Genomic DNA, 18,154 nt, shown 5'->3' on the forward strand with positions numbered 1-18,154 from the left:
GTGTCAGTGATTGAAATCTGTGATCTAAATAGTTAAAGGGTGCAGTCAGGTTTAATTTTGCTTCGTAAAAGCACTTAATCCATTAGTGAAATTACAATTCTCACCTAATGTTTAAATTAATTTACTAACTTTCCTAAATATTTATGATATAGAGTGGTTATCTTCTTCATATCCTCCCATTCTTTAGTGTTTATGAGACAATGTGTGTGTGTGTAAAATGGTAAAGATTAATACTAATTATCTGTTTATATATTGTATGTAGCCAGCTAGAGGGAACAACTTTGAGGACACATTTTAGGCTTGGGGCATATGTGTATAGGAGTGAAATTAAAAAATTACTTGAAACCTTGGTTTATATTGTAAATTAATAGTCTCACTTATTTTACCAAAAAGGATTAGAGATCATCAAAATATATCATTTAAAAATAGTCCATTTGGAAGGTAAAGTAATTCAGTTTCTAAAATAATCTAGTAAAAAAGAAGGTTCATAGAATGACTTGAAAATATGAATTTGACTCCAAAATATGTATTAAATTGATCCTTTAATCCCAGGTAAAAATATATTAAATTAAAATACTTAAAACTAATAAAAATGTTTCCAGCCTATCCCACCCCCACCTCTTGTAGTAACAGGATGTTAGCTAAGGACATATATTCATTATCTGAAAAAAAAAAAAAAAATTTTATCATAAATGTGAAATCTCAGAGCATACTGATAGACGATTTCAGAGCTTCATGGGCTTAGAGCAGAGGAGCCAGGAGAAAGGGAAGGCAGCAAAGTTTTTTGTTTAAGAGTGAACTTGGGTTAATATACACTTCAGTTATTCCAGAAATGACAACCTGAAGCCTGTGCTCTGGGCAACACCAGTAGATTTTAAAACCAGTCTAGGATTTGTGCTGGTCTGTGACAATTATTCTGTTCCTTGCCACTCAATATGTGACACTGAATTTTCCAAAAAAGTCAAAATTTACTCCAAGATTATCCAATGCTCTGATATTTGGGATGGGGAAGATTCAAAATACCTTTTCTCACAACTTCTGTTTAATATTTTTACTTGACAATTTCAGAGTTAACAATCTGGTGAGATAGATGCACAGAAGTATACACACATATACATAAACACATGCACAATTTTATATAGAGGTGTATGTATATAAATTTATATATATATAACATTGTCTCTGAAATTATCATGATCTGAAATAATCATACTAACTTACAGGAAGAAACAAAAACAAAAAAGGAAAACTACTTCCTCATTGTTTCTTAACATGACATATTTCGGGTATCTTTTTGATAAAGTTTAATTTGCCTCATTTAGAATTGGCCTTTGCACTACTCAATCCAATCCGTATCCTAAAAAAGTGTGAGGCAAGATGAACAATATAGAAAACACAAAGAAAATGAATAGGAAATATTTTTAAATTCATAGAAATGTTATCCATTCTAATTTGCTTTTGGGAATAGAATTTTTTTTTTATTATTTTCATAATTAAAAACTATATGGGTATAATTGAGGATATCCTTTTTCTCTGTTAGGTAATACAGATTTGATTAATAGAGTCTTACTGGATGCAGGCTTTACAAATGAACTTGTCCAAAATTACTGGAGTAAGCAGAAAAATATGTAAGTATTTTTATTAATAAAAATATATATTCTATATTTTAGTTTAGCTTCTCCCTGGGAAATTTTTGGATAATGAGTCTCAAGTTTATTATTTATCTTTAATAATTTCTCAAGAAAATCATTTTACAAGTGTTGACAATTTGCATTTTCAGTTGTGAGTGTATTTTAGGACTAATATCCACCATTATTCAGCTTTACACGTATATACAGTTCAGTGTGAATAAAACAAATTACAGAGACACATTTGTATGTTTGTGTTTGTGGTAAAATAGGATTTCTGGTGAATGTACAGTTGGCTGTCAAGTACCACTACCATACATCTGGTCAGGAAATTTGAGAAATCCGAGTGTGATTCTTATTTACAGTATCTTCTCCACCTCGTTTGCAATCAATCTTTAAATGCTAAATATTTCCCCCAGCAATATTTTCTGCTTTTTTTCATAATCAAGATCATAAAATTCCATTTCTATGAAATTACAGCAACTTGTTTTTGTGCCTTTAGTATTTTCCATTCCTCTACCCAGACCTTCCATTCTGTTCTCTATATAATTCATACTTGCCAGAATCTTATTTCTAAAATACAATTCTAATTTCAAGATGAAGGTGAAGCTCTTTAGCATGGAATTCAAAGTTATTCATAAACTGACGATTCTTGAGAAACTTGTACTTGAAACTTGATTTCCTGTTTCTCTCCTTATTCCCTAATCCAGCAATCTTCACTGGCTTTCCCTTACACTTTTTGCTCTCCATGGGTTGTCTTCCTGCTTTCTCTGTCATCCCTGTCAACTTTCATTCCATCTTCAAAATGCAGCTCCATCATTATTTCCTATGAGATACCTTCCTTAAGCATCCTTTGAGTACTTACTTCATAGACATTTCAATTATTAAAGCATAGCTGTGCATCTATTGATATATTTACTTTGGCTTCCTTTATTTTAGGAAACTTGTTTTATTTCTCTTTGTATCACCAACACCTTAGTATCTTAGAGTAAGTTTCATAAAACATGTCTTTCTTTTTGTCTTCTATTCCAGCAAGGGAGTGAAAGCACGGTTTGTTGTGACTGATGGTGGGATTACCAGAGTTTATCCCAAAGAGTAAGTTCAAATAACATCTGTAAAAATAGGTGCATGACATGACTGTGCCAAGGATCTCTACGGTACTGGATAAGGAAGCCATTCTTTAGAGAAACTGATCATTGTTGGTCGATTAAATTGGATTCATTATTTAAAGTATTTGCATTATTAAACTATCCCATTTTTTCAAAATTATATTATAAAATTCTTCAATGATATTGCTTGCGATGTTTAAAGAGATTTTTCTCTTCATAAACACAAGCTAAATTAACATAATGATTACAGCCTATTAACAATATCTGTGTAGCACTTCATTGTTTTCCCTGTTCTTTGATGCATCTTACCTCTGTTTGTCTATGAAGGAGCCTATGTAGACACGAAGGCTTACTAATATTAATTGACCTATTAACTTACCTGTCCGTATTACCTGCCTAGTAAATAGGAAACGCTGACTGCTAGTTTTACTCTGCTGATTCTTAATGTAATGCTATGTTGATATATTTCTTAGTAATGAGTATCAGTTATGCTATCAATTACCACTAACTTCCTCAGACATACCTGAGATGTAGGCATATCTGTAAAGTTCAGTGTGTCCACAAAGGGAAAAGTAGGTTATCAAGTAGATTGAAGAATACAAATAATGAGCCATTTCCTTCTTAGGGCTGGAGAAAATTGGCAAGAAAATCCAGAGACATATGAGGACAGCTTCTATAAAAGGAGCTTAGATAATGATAACTATGTTTTCACTGCTCCCTACTTTAACAGTAAGTATTGCTTTGGAATTTAGCTTTTCTCAATTCCTTTTTTAAAATAAATTATGGCTATTATCTGCTTCCCCAAATCACTATATTTTATGTTAAGTGCTCAGAATAGTTATTAAGCATATATTCAAGGCATTAGAAAAATAGAAAAGGAACATCCATTTAGTTGGACAGGTAAATGCATACACAGCAAGATGACATCCAATAACTTACAGATAGCATATCTAGCAGGCATGCACAATAAATAGAAACACATGTGGATAATCCCTCTTATTACAACTGAAAATATATTGAAGACTTTAATGAATTAAATAAAATGCAGTGGATTGATTAATTATATTTATCAGTATTACATAATGATATTTATAAAAATTAATAGTTCATCTTTTAAAATATTTTATCTGGTGATTTCCCAAAAACTTTCTAATTTAATCCTTCAACGTCTTTGAGCATAGGTATTATTTACCCCCATTTTCACAAATCGGGAAACTGAAGTTCAGAGAATTTCAGAGTTTTGTTCAGGGACATACATATCTTATAAAAGGCAAAGTCAATTTTATACATCCAAGATCAATCTTTCTACTTCACTTCAGCAGCTTCCCCAATATTTTAACAAATGTTATGAAGCAGAGATTTGGCATGTATTCATTGTATCATGAAGTAGTTGCAACAAACTAATTAATGTTCCAAGTCAATTAATACAAACCAATTCATGGATATTCCAGTTAGCCTGGTTTGTATATATATGTGTGTATATATATGTATATATATATATAAAAAGAAGAGGCAGGAGAGAACACTCCTCTTTGCACTTTATAAATGTTAGAATTTTTAAGCAAAACACCATCCATTTGTATCTATTGGAAGAAATTCAATATTATTTGATTTATCTAGATTTTTTTTTTTTTTTTTTTTTTAAGAAAGTGGATCTGCTGGCTATGAATCAGGCATTATGGTAAGCAAAGCTGTAGAAATATATATCCAAGGGAAACTTCTTAAACCTGCAGGTAAGCATACATATTATACACATAAACACAACAAAAATTAAATGTGATCTGACGTTTATATTATAAATTGACAGTGTTTATCAGGAAGGTCATTAGAAAGCCTCAAACAAAATAAAGTCAGACATGAAAATAAAATACAATAAGTTATTTATGGAATTGGGGAACCAAATTGATACTATGCAGAGTTGAGGAATTTTGAAAAAAGTGGGTAGGTTTATACATGACACAAATTTATGGAATCAAGTTAGTGGGATATATCAAAATTTTAAATGTTGGATAAATCTAGCAATCTCACTCTGGAAGTGTCTCCTACTTTCAAATGCATATGGCCAAGGATATACATACTTATAATAACTTAAACATGAAAAGTTAAGTTCCCTTCACTCGGGGAAAAGAAAAATTATGGCATATCTACACTGTAGACTACTGTATGTCTGTTAAAAAGAATTAGATAGGAGTTTATTAAAATCTTTCTATAAAATGTATAAAAACAACCTTTTTGGTAAAATTAATCAAGAAAGTAAACCAAAAAAACATAGTGAAAGTAAGCTGGAGAGGGTAAATACATCAAAGTAAAACTACTGGCTTATTTTATTGTATGATTCAATATTGAATGCAGTTTTAAAACAGCATATATTAGAGAGGCCAGATAGAGAAGTAGAGAGATTGCCTTTGTGCTCCTGAGGGCAATTTTACCCCATGTGCGGTTTTGCTATGTGGATTCTCTCTCACTCACTCACTAACTCATTCACCTGTTCCTTCATTTAATTGCTCATTCATTCACCCACACATCTATTCATTCTTTCAAAAAGTATTTCTTATGTACATACTGCATGCACTGGTGAAGTTAGGGAAGCCTCTTAAAATATACCATTTGAATGACCTCACGTTTATTAGGCTATCCCTGACACTGCTATTTTATTTTACCTTAATGTATTAGGTAAGTGACCAGGTTGAGGCTAATGAATACAATATTATGTGAATATATGTTACAATTTATGTAATAGTTTAAGAGCTATTAGCATTACTTCTTAATGAGAACCACAAGAAAAATATCTTAAACATTATATTCATTCTAACATTTACTATTGAATAAATTACCTAAACTGTCATGTAGCAAAGATTGTCTTATAGCTAATTATGACTTTAAATTAACTCATTTTTTTCAGTTGTTGGAATTAAAATTGATATAAATTCCTGGATAGAGAATTTCACCAAAACCTCAATCAGGGATCCGGTAAGATAATTTCTAAAAACTTCTTATGCTACACTTAACATTCTGAAAATTCAATCATCAAAAATAATAAGGTTCTTATGTAGTGGCAAAATAAATTCTCAGTGCCACTACTCGTGAAATTATGAATTCCTATTTCTTTTCAAAGTTTTTGTTTGAAGTAATAAATAATAAAAAATATTTCAAGGTTATAACATGAAATGTTAGTTTGGATATCTATGGATTGATATTTTCTAATTTTAACTTAAAACTTATCTTTTTTTAATGGGCTAAACTATTTAATTTTATTTTATGCTAGATAAGTTATTCAAAATGTTTATTTCAAAACATCAAAGAGAGTACAAATGTTTTTGGTTACATGGATCACTTTTGAAATGCTTGAGTCATGACTGTAAGTGTGCCCATCCCCCGAATAGTGTTCATTGTACCCATTAGGTAGGTTTTTGTCCCTCCCCACTGCTTGATTTCCACTGAGTTTTATTTTTCTCTGTGTACATGTGTTCTCATTCATTAGTTCTAATTAAGTGAGTATATGTGGTGTTTGTTTTTCCATTCTTGATATACTTCACTTAAGAGATTGGTCTGTAGTTCCATCCAAATTGTTGCAAAAGGCATTAATTCATCCTTTTTATGGATAAGTAGTACTACATGGTATACGTATACCACATTTTCTTAATTCACTCATGAATTGATGGGCACTTGGGTTAATTCCACATCTTTGCGACTGTGAATTGTGCTGGAATAAACATTCATGTGCAGGTGTCTTTTTGATAAAATAACTTCTTTTCCTTTGGGTAAATATTAATACCCAATATCCAGTAGTGGGATTGCTGGATCAAATGGTAGGTCTACTTTTAGTTCATTGAGGAATCTCTAGAGGTTGTATTAATTTGCAGTCCCACCAACAGTGCAGTAGCATTCCTCTCTCTCTGCATCCACGCCAGCATCTGTTGTTTTTGGACTTTTTAATATAAGCTATTTTAACAGGGGTAAGGCGATTATCTCAATATGCATTTCCCTGATGATTAGTGACGTTAAGCCTTTTTCATATGTTTGTTAGCCATTTTTCTATCTTTTTCTGAACAGCTTCTCTTCATGTCTTTGCCCACTCTTTAATGGAATTGTGTTTTTTTTTTTTTTTTCCCTTGCTGATTTGCTTTAGTTCTTTGTAGATTCGGATCATTCACCTTTATTGAATATACAACTTGTCTATTTGCTCTGTTGATTGTTTCCTTAGCTGTGCAGAAGCATTTTAGTTTAATCAAATCCCATTTATTTATTTTTGTTGCTGCTGGGATTGCCACTGGGGACTGATTCATAAATTCTCTGCCTAGGCGGATATCTAGTAGAGTTTTTCTATATTTTCTTCTAGAATTCTTATGGTTTCATACCTTACATTTAATTCTTTTATCCATCTTGAATTAATTTTTGTGAGTGGTGAGAGACAGTGGTACTATTTCATTCTTCTACATGGGGCTATCCAATTCTCCCAGAACCATTTATTGATTAGGGCTTCTTTTCCCTGGTGCACATTGTTGTCGGCTTTATCCAAGATCAGTTGGCTGAATGTGGATGGTTTTATATGTGGGTTCTCTCTATTTTTTTTTTTGTTCCGTTGGTCCATGTCTTTATTTTTATACCCATATATGCTGTTTGGATTGCTGCAGCCTTATAGTATACTTTGAAGTCTGGTAATGTGATGCTTCCAGATTTGTTCTTTTTGCTTGAGATTGTGTTGGCTGCTTGGGCTCTTTTCTGGTTCCAAACAAAACATAGAATTATTTTTTCTAGGTCTATGAAATATGTTGGTATTTTGATGGGGAATACATTGAATCTGTAAATCACTTGGATAGTATGGACATTTTAATAATGTTGATTTTGCCAATCCATGAGCATGATACGTTTTTCCATTTGTTTACATCCTCTGAAATTTCCTTCCTCAGTGATTCATAGTTCTCTTTATAGAGATCTTTCACCTCCTTGGTTAAGTATATTCCTATTCTTAGCTACTGTGAGTGGTGCTGAGTCTTTGATTTGACTCTCAGCTTGACTGTTACTGGTACATAGAAATGCTAGTGATTTATATACATTGATTTTTGTAGCCTAAGATTTTGCTGGATTTATTTATAAATTCCAGGAGTCTCATGGTGGAGTCTTTGGGGTTTTCTAGGTACAAGATTATGTCATCAGTGAAGAGTGATAGTTTGATATTCTCTTTCCTGATTTGGATACCTTTTCTTTCTCTTGATTGATTGCTCTGGCTAGGATTTCCAACACTATGTTGAATAGAAGATGTGACAATGGGCACACTTGTCTTGTTCCAGTTCTTAGGGAAAATGTTTCCAACTTTTCCCCATTCAGTATGATATTGGCTGCGGGTCTGTCATATATGGCTTTTATAATTTTGAGAAATGTTCCTTCTGTGCCTAGTTTCTTGTAGGTTTTTATCATGAAGGGTGCTGAATTTTGTTAAATGTTTTTTCTGCTTCTTTTGAGATTGCATTGGTCTTTATTTTTGCTTCTGTTTATGTGGTGAATCACATTTATTGATGTGCTTATGTTGAACCATCCTTGCATCCCTGGGATGAAGCCCACTTGGTCATGAAGGATTTTTTTTTTTTAATGTGCTGTTGAATTTGGTTTGCTAGTATTTCACTGAGGATTTTTGCATCTCTATTAATAAGGAATACTGGTCTGTAGTTTTCTTTTTTTGTTGTGTTCTTTCCTGGCCTTGGTATCAAAGTGATACTGGCTTAATAGAATGAGTTGGGAGAATTCCCTTCTTCTTGGTGTTATGGAATAGTTTCTGTAGTATGCATACCAGCTCTTCTTTGTAGGTATGGTAGAATTCGGCTGTGAATTTATCTGGTCTGGGACTTTTACCTGTTGGAAGATTTTTTATTACTGCTTGTATTTCATTGTTCACTATTGGTTTATTCAGGAATTTGTCCATTTCCTCTATGTTTTCTAGTTTATGTGAGTAGAGATTTTCATAGTATTCATGGATGACGTTTTGCATTTCTATAGTATCAGTTGTAATATCTCCTTTTTAATTCCTGATTGAAGTTATACAAAATCGAGACACTGCTTGCTAGATTAGCCAGGAAAGAAGAGACAAGACCCAGATTATTCTAAAATTTCTAATTATAACATGGTAATAATATAATTAAAATCCAACTTTTAAAAAATGTGAGGTGATAATTACATTTCTGTGTTTCAGTGTGCTGGTCCAGTTTGTGACTGCAAAAGAAACAGTGATGTAAGAAAACTCTAAATTTCTTTTAGTTACAATATTTTATTTTTCTACTCATGTTAAGACTTTAATGATCAAAAAGATGCAGTAATTTTTAATCAAATGCTAAAAAAAAAAATCTGTGGAAATGGGAACTAATCAATAGGTATGAATTTGAATTTATATGCTTTTAATTCCTAACTTCAAGTGCTTCTATTTTAAAAAAACATTCATATATTATGGGAAGTTAAAAAGATCCATGTAAATATGGATGGTATTCTCTTCAGTCCCAATTGCTATACATTCTTTTGTGCATATTTATCTTTACCTCCTTTTCGGGATGGGAAGTTTCTAACCAAATCAATGTTACTGGTTTATCATTGCAATCTTCCCTCACCTTTTGCTTTTTCTCCAAATTTGTTCACACTGTATTTATGGTGATAGGAAATTTTTTTGAACTAAACCCTGAAGTTATATAAATTATAACGTTCTACTTATATAGATTGAGTTTTAGATATCTTGTATTACTTCTAGTGTTTGAGAAATTAAAAACGGAAATGTGAACTTTCTTTGTTCAAAAGTTGAAGATGTCTAAGAATAACAGTAGATAAATAAGAAGAATTATGAAATGCACTATTTTCTTCCAGTCCTCTTATGTGTGTCTGTATATTTTCAAGGGAAGCAGGGGGTTCATATCATCTCTATTACTCCTACTCCTGTGAAATTATAAGGCAATAATTTTAATTATTTTTATAGCTTATCCATTTTACATGGACTATATATAGCTATTTGTGAAACAAAGATTTTAGCAAGCTGCCTCCACATTAGGAAAATGCAATGCATTATGTCTCCAACTTTGAAAACAATGTTTTTATTTGGGATATTATTCAATAAAAATTAAATTGATTTTTATATATTAAAACTGGGTGGGAATTTATCCTATATTTCAGGGTGAATGAAAAATTTTTCCTCAGCCGTGGATGTTTTTTGTTTTATATTTTGCTTTTAAATATTGCTATCCAACCAAACATTTTTAATATAAAATAGTTACGTTCCTTTTTAGTCTGTGTATCATAGTAACTGAAATGATATTTTAAAAAATATTTTTTGTAAAAATCTTATGTGTTGAAAATAATAAAATAATTATTATTAGATACCTTGGTCTATCCAATTTCCTGGATCACTTAGGTGACCTCGAAGTGGTAATAAGAATATTTGTAATTTGTTCTTGAGATTTATTCATGCTGAATTGACAGTCTTAATTGCATGATTGGTGGTAGATTATCAAGCCTGGCAGTTTGATATAAATTTATGTGTGCCTCTTTCATCAGAATTTCCTAATGATATATGTTTAAGAGAAGATATAGGTATTTAATTTTTTCTATTTTTGTTCTAATCATCTACATGTAATGGAGTAATGATAATGCAACCTTCTAACCTTCCTAAAAATGTGCTAACTATTCATTTTATTTTGATAGGTAATGGATTGTGTGATTCTAGATGATGGTGGGTTTCTTTTGATGGCAAATCATGATGATTATACTAATCAGGTATGTACCTGAACAAATAGAGAAGTAGGCTTTCCAAAGTGTGTTTCCCTGATCAACATTACAAAGCTCCAAACATTATAGAAATTGATGGGTTGTTCTGTCATAAAGTAAGTTTTAAAATGCTTAACATAAGCCATTAAGAAATGCATGCTAAATCTAGTTATTTACGTTTGTTAGTTGATTTTTACCTTTTGGTAATAACACAGTTACGATTAAAACATATAGTTAAGGATTGCAATACAATGTAAACTTATTTTTAAGCTTTCAGAAATTTAGAAAATTTTCACCTAAATATTTGCCAGTTGATAATGTCTAATTTAATATACGGTTAGTTGATTGTTATGGTTTCTAGTTCCAAATCTGCAAATTGGCAGCTCATAGGCTATTTGGTTCACCCAAATTTTTAAACTAATTTGCATAAGATGCCAACTAATTTCATTTCTGAATCTGCATTTCTGGCTTCTCTTTTTTAAAAAAGCAAACTCTCTCTTAACACTGGCCTGTTTTTCTGTATGATATTTATGGGCTAGAGCTGATTATCTAGTGATTGCTCCTTTAGATGGGACTTGCTCCGGTTCATAGTCCCAAGTTTCTTTCCTTTTCTAGTCCAACCCACTATCATTTATGCTACTTTTCACTTCCTCAGGAGGCATTTGTTTTTTATTGCATATATTTAAGGTATACAAGATATTTTGATATACCTATTTAAGGGATTGCTATAGTCAAGCCAATTAACATAGTCATTATCTCACAGTAACCTTTTTTTGTGCGGTAAGAGCACCTAAACTCTACTCTCAGTAAATTTCCAGCATACGATATTTTTAGCCATAGCCCTCTGTTGTACTTTAGATCTCTAAAGTTGTATATCCTACATCATTGCAGCTTTGTATTCTTTGACCCACATCTCCTCATTCTCCACCCTCCTACTCTGTTCTACTCACCCAGGAGGCATTTGATTGTAACCTTCATGCTTAGTAGTCTATGTCCATTCCTTCCCCAAATAAAATATCACACAGAGCCATTCAATAATAACAGCTACTCTCATTTTAGTTTTTCCACCATGCCATATACAGGTCTCTCATTTGCTTTTAAGCTCCTGAGTTTAGTTCATAGTTTATTCATATTAATTCTTTTCACTGTACGGATGATTCAGGTGTTCATTTTTGGCTTAAATTTGAAACATTATTGTATTACTATTATTGTTTTTTACCAGATTGGAAGATTTTTTGGAGAGATTGATCCAAGCTTGATGAGACATCTGGTTAATATATCAGTTTATGCTTTTAATAAATCTTATGATTATCAGTCTGTGTGTGAACCCGGTGCAGCACCAAAACAAGGAGCAGGGCATCGCTCAGCATATGTGGTCAGTAAAATACCCAGTTGAATAAATTCCTCCCAAAGGGATATACAAGTGTAGACTAATGTAATGACTTTATTTTATAGCCATCAATCGCAGACATATTACAAATTGGCTGGTGGGCCACTGCTGCTGCCTGGTAAGTGAAAATGTTAATTTTATTGGTAATGAAAGAAAGGTGCTATGAAATAGTAAAGCATTTGATGAAAATATAGATTTGAGGACATGTAAATTACTGTTAGGAGAATTACTTTTCATTTGCTATAGCAATATTGATAAAATTTATAGTTTTTCTTAACTGAGCACCTTAGAATTACTCCATTTTTCATATGAAAACAATGTTATGCTCATGCGAACTTTAGCCTCTTTAGAACCTCCTTTTTTCTATAGATCCATTAACTCTTTATTTGTATATTTTTCTTTATATTCTTAATTTCTCATTTTAGGTATACTGAGCTATAAAAAGTTACCATTTATCGTCTTTAATATCCAAACTGGATGTCTACATTGATCAAATTCATGGCATGGTGACTTAACTTTCTACCTCCTTGCAATTAATGCAAGGACTGGCAGAGTTTTAAAAGCATCATGTTGCTGAAATGGATCTAATTCTTGCACTGATAACATCCTCCCTACCTTTCTCACCCCCCACCTATGCCCTACTACTTATGAAAATAAGACATTTAAATGGCTTATTGAGGTACTGTGGAAAGTCTGGAAGACCAAATTTCTCATTGTTTAGTTCTGGTCAGTCAGGTAACTAAACCTCCTATTATGTCTGAAATCCATTATCTCCCTCCCTCCCTTCTTTCATTCCTATTCCTTTTTTTGTATCATCATCCTATGGTATTGTTCCAGCCCTATTTCTTATAGATTAATGTATACTATTCATTTGATGTTGAGGTTTTCCCAGCTAAAATTAAGGGATTATATCATTTTATTAAAGTAAAGTAGCAAAAAGGATTTGGGGATTTTAAAATTTATTTTTAGATTTTAAAAATTCTATTTTTTTCTGAAAAACTGTATTTTCTTGTGTGATGATATTTTTACTTTAATTTCAGTAGGTGTTCTAAATCTCATAGTGATCCTGAAATACTTGTTTCTTTATCCTAATTTCTGGCTGAAAACCCCTCCTCAATTTTTTTTTTTTTAGCTAAATGCAGTTCTAGATCATTCTGTATTATTTGGCTTAATTGTCATTTACTATAAAACTGAAATGTGCCATCTCTCTATATATAATTTGTATATTTTATTTCATGAATGTCACATTGCAGATTTATGAATTTATTCACAAAGTAAATAGTTCACATATCCAATCCTGTGGCACAAACAGGGTCATGTTTGTTTGTAGTGAAAAAATAACCCAAAAAACAAAGTTTTAAAAACTGAAATAAAGAGAAAATCGTTAATGTGAAAACCTATGCACTGAAATATTGACATCTCCTTCTTAAAGATAACACTTCTGCACAATAACATTGCATATCTGTCCCTCACTTGGTCCTGAACATGATTTGAACACTTCTGACTTCATGACATTTTATATATGAAAGAGGTTATGCTGTTTTAAATAATTTAAAAAATACTTATATAAAAATGCTGCTTTCCATGACCAAACTATCCATTTTTCCCCAAAATGATGAATTTATGTATATATGCAAAAATACTTGGGATTTTTTTCTAGATTTTTATTATTTATTCATTTCTTAAACCCAGGTCTATTCTACAGCAGTTTCTCTTGAGTTTGACCTTTCCAAGACTCCTTGAAGCAGGTATGTAAATGTTCAGATATTGTCATAATAACAATTAAAATTTTCTTTTTGGATGTGCTGAGTTCAAGCTCAAAGATTAAGTGTATGAGAGAGAGACAGGACAGAGAGATCATCCACCTTACACTTTTTTAGGTTGAAATTTTTCTGTCAATCCTTTCCTACTGTCCTAGAAACTTTACTATGTGATATTGGCCTCTATTTCATAACTGTTATGTATATGAATTAACTTATTCCATTGATATATTTATCAGGCACCTATCAGAGGCTGTCACGATAGTAGACAGCAGTAAATAAGCCAAGCAAGGCGTTTGGCCTTATACATTTATTTTGCTCCATGAGAAGACAAGACTCCAGGGCACTGATTATAGTGACTGCTCACCATGGTGATCCTTGCTTTGACTCCCCACAGTTGAGATGGAGGATGATGACTTTACGGCCTCCCTGTCAAAGCAGAGCTGCATTACCGAACAAACCCAGTATTTCTTCGATAATGATAGTAAATCATTCAATGGTGTATTAGACTGTGGAAACTGTTCCAGGTAATTTGTTTCTAGAGTTCTGGAGTAGTCCTATTTCACTAAGAAATTGTATTCACTTTTATAATTATTACCGAAAATGATGGAGATTGTTCTTGGAGTCAGATAGGAGTTACTGTTTTAAGTTGAAAATGTCAGAGGTCTTCAGTTTCTCTGTAGGCTTTTAAAATTCTAACTTTGATGAGTTGTAATTTCTTCTATTATAATAATAATTATATGATTAGGATAATTGCTTTCCCTTTTAGGCAGAATACAGATAAATTTGATATTTTAATATGATTGTATTCTAATATAATTAAGATTATTTAAGTCATTATAAGCCAAATATGATTTCTTTTTTACATGTGGTAACTAAGTTTACAAAAAGGTATTCTGGGGGTTGTTTTTACTTCTAGAAATGTTATCTTTGATTTGAAACTGAAGGAACTGTGAAAAAATACTATTTTCCAAGGTCAGGTTTAATATTAGTCAGTATCCATAAAACATATCTTTAAAAATTTGGGGAAGAGATGGAGAATATTTGGTTGGAATGGGATAGAAGAGGAAGGCAAGATGGGAATTTTTGAAGTGTTGAGAGGAAAGTGATGATCCACCCCACAGGGTCCCTGAGAACAGAGCAGCAAGTCGCAGCATTGGGACACTTTGTTTTTAGACATAGAGGGAAGGTTATTCTAGAAGAAATATTAACATACAGGGGAGGAATTATGAGAAGGTGGGTTAATCTGAGATTGTAAAAATGGGAGAATAGTGATAACTAGGGGATTCAGAAAAGTAGTCTAAGAGTTTAAAATTTTTTTTCAAGAAGAGTTTAACTGAATATCATGAGTTTTTAAAAGACACAGTCTGTTTTATGACTTGCTTTACCCAAATCTGTGGTCCATGGAACCTCTGGTCCATGGAGGAGGTAGAGGGTATGAAGAGGAGGAGAAATGGGGAGGCATCAAGCATGAACTCAGAGAAAAGCAGACCATCTTGTTTAGAAACAAGCATTAGAAACAAGCATATCAGGCTATTGACTTCAGGAAATGTTAAGTGGATACATCGGAAAGAGTTTCATAGTGCTTCAGCCTTTATATTAATTGGCATCCAATTACTACCAACATGTGCTTAAAGAACTAAGTTAATTTTAAAGTGACAGTCAATATAATCAAGACATTAAATTGAATGACAGTTTCCTTTGATTTACATAAAGCAAAAGAAAAGGAAATAGAAAAAAAAATCCTTTGCAAACTATATAATCATAAAGAAATTACATTTTTATGCTGTTTGCTAAAGAAGGTAGAAGCAGCTTAAGGTATGGACAAAATCGAGGATGGAATTGAGAATCCTTAATTCTGTCTATGTCTGTACTGTCCAGTGAGGTAGTTACTAGCCACAGACAGCTATTTAAATTTAAATAAATTAAAATTTTGTGCCCCAATCACACTTGTCACTTCTCAAGTGCTCAGTAGCCTTCTGTGGCTAGTTTTTACCATGTTGGACAGAGCAGAAAGCATTTCCATCTTCACAGAAAGATCTGGACTTTGCCCTTAGCTAGGGCAAGATGCTGGGCCATTTTTGTACTCCTTGTTTTTTTATCAGTAAGATAAGGCAACTTTGGAGTATTTGCAGTGACAATTATCACATTTCTTTAAATGTATAAAATGAAACTCTTTTCCTATGAGTTTTAACAACCAAATAGTGCTTATTTTGAAATGAAGACTAACACTTTAAAAAGGTCACAGTTAAAACATCTCCCATTGCAATTTTTTAGTACTCATTTGAGATAAGGTAATATGTTGATGCTAATAAATAAAAACATAATCTTTTTCTTCTAAAACCATACTCATTCTGTTGTACTATTGTGATGGTTTGTGTTTCAATATGTCATGATATCTTTTATTTTAATAAGAATCCTTGAAAGATTGTCATTCTTTTTCCGAGAGATATTCTTCATTTTCTGTGCTATTATAATATTTATTATGCAGAATCTTTCATGTAGAAAAGCTTATGAACACCAACTTAATATTCATAATAGTTGAAAGCAAAGGGACATGTCCCTGTGACACACGACTGCTCATACAAGCAGAGCAGACTTGTATCCTTTGACATCAGAGATGTTTTCATCTTAAAGTAATGCATTTTGAACCTTGGTACATTGACTATGCTCAGAATGCTATGGATCCCTTACACAAAATTTGGTTTGAATGTCAAGACTGATTAAACTACCCATGCGCCAAGAAAAGGAGAATTCACAATTTAGTTCCTTAAATCCCTAAGTACTTGAATTGATTGTGTGGGGCAGGAGTAATGGTAAAGGTGTCTCTTACTTGCTTTGGGAGATAAATACATTATATTGTATTATTTTTTTATCATGTGAAAAAAAGAAATAACTTCATATTCCTTAACAAGTCTCTTTAGCTGACGGTCCAGATCCTTGTGATATGGTTAAGCAACCCAGATATCGAAAAGGGCCTGATGTCTGCTTTGATAACAATGTCTTGGTAAGACCACACTTTTACTGGATTAAAATACTATAAATTAATGATCACAGTCTACAAGAATTTAAAAAGACAATTGCAATTTTAACCCAAACATAATGTCTTAACCATAGTTTTTCTCATTAACATGATATACTTGCTTGGAGATAGATTTTTTTTTTTTTCATTTCAGGTTTCCATGGTTAGCATAAACTTAACAGTTGCTTCTTTTATCTGTCCTTCCCACAGAAATTGTACTTTCAAACACAATTCCAATGAATTTACTAATAATACAAGGTCATAAATCTGATGATTTAAAAAATTATCTAATAAATAAATAACTCATAGTAAACATTACTTGTGGTATATGTGTTGCCTCCCTTCATTTATATTTTAAGCCTGAAGATAAGTTATTTTTATTATATTTTCATTAGTTTAATCTTCTGTATTTAAAAACCTGTTATGCAGCTATTGTCCTATTATTTTATAGATCTAGTTTCTATCACATATTAGATTTGTATTACACTCTTTAATTATATTTCTTTTTCTATTGTTTTTGAAATTATACTAGGTCAATTACAGAGTTAATTTGATAAACCATTAAAAAGCATGTTTAATGTATGTTATATAAATATGACCACTACTTTTTCTATACTTCAGCTGTTTTTCCCTAATAAACAATATTCTGACTTACTGGGTATGTAATAAGCTTTGTGCTTTTAAAATTATTTTAATTATTAAAAATGAAGGCCACATAAAAATCTATCCACCTTTTTTTTTTTTACTGATTTTACATAGAATATTTCCAAATTCTCTTGTTCTTCAAGTTGTGCCTTTGCATGAAGTGACTTGTACACATCAATGAGCATCCTAAACATAAAGCATTATCATCTCATAAATTGTTTATCTTAAACACATGTCAAAACCTCTATTGACTAATGTGCATTTTTATTCATTTAAAGTAGGTTTACCTACTCATATATATAGCCACTTTAGTCCCAGAAAGGATAAAACATTTTCAAAGATATGTATTATGGAATTAGATAATCTAAATTAAAAATGGAACAAAGGAGAGATAAAAATCAGTAGTGTGAAATAGGGCTACAAATGCAAGATGGATTAGCCAGTAAATCCCAATTATTTCTGTGAGGACTACTGATCATTCCTTTTGATAGGGAAATTCATCATATATGCCAATAACAGTCAAACTGAGAACCATATCAAAAGCACAATACCCTTCACAATAGCAACAAAGAAAATAAAGTACCTAAGAATACATTTAACTAAGGAGGTAAAAGACCTCTTGGGGGAGAACTATGAAACACTGAGGAAGGAAATCGTAGAGCACGTAAACAGGTGGAAAACCATAGCATGCTCGTGGATCAGAAGAATCAACACTGTTAAAAGGTCTGTACTGCCCAAAGTGATCTACAGATTCAATGCAATCCCTATTAAATTACCAACATCATTTTTCACAGATATAGAAAAAATAATTTTACGCTTTGTATGGAACCAGAGAAGACCCCGTTTAGCAAAAGCAATTT

General features: G+C 31.9%; 1 protein-coding gene across 7 annotated transcripts in view; it reads left to right on the forward strand.

The window, feature by feature from the left end:
* Positions 1-18,154, forward strand: part of CACNA2D1 (calcium voltage-gated channel auxiliary subunit alpha2delta 1) — a 474,506-nt gene that overhangs the window by 444,082 nt on the left and 12,270 nt on the right. For all 7 annotated transcript variants that reach the window (XM_069461262.1, XM_069461263.1, XM_069461264.1 and 4 more), the window contains 13 exons: positions 1,541-1,628; positions 2,661-2,723; positions 3,363-3,466; positions 4,384-4,470; positions 5,640-5,707; positions 8,925-8,963; positions 10,415-10,486; positions 11,700-11,852; positions 11,933-11,985; positions 13,560-13,615; positions 14,025-14,154; positions 16,119-16,228; positions 16,552-16,634. In XM_069461262.1, coding sequence (XP_069317363.1) covers positions 1,541-1,628; positions 2,661-2,723; positions 3,363-3,466; positions 4,384-4,470; positions 5,640-5,707; positions 8,925-8,963; positions 10,415-10,486; positions 11,700-11,852; positions 11,933-11,985; positions 13,560-13,615; positions 14,025-14,154; positions 16,119-16,228; positions 16,552-16,634 — 1,106 coding nt within the window. The remainder of the gene's footprint in view (positions 1-1,540; positions 1,629-2,660; positions 2,724-3,362; positions 3,467-4,383; positions 4,471-5,639; positions 5,708-8,924; positions 8,964-10,414; positions 10,487-11,699; positions 11,853-11,932; positions 11,986-13,559; positions 13,616-14,024; positions 14,155-16,118; positions 16,229-16,551; positions 16,635-18,154) is intronic.

This window comes from Eulemur rufifrons, chromosome 29, assembly GCF_041146395.1.
Source record: "Eulemur rufifrons isolate Redbay chromosome 29, OSU_ERuf_1, whole genome shotgun sequence".
Lineage (NCBI taxonomy): Eukaryota > Metazoa > Chordata > Mammalia > Primates > Lemuridae > Eulemur > Eulemur rufifrons.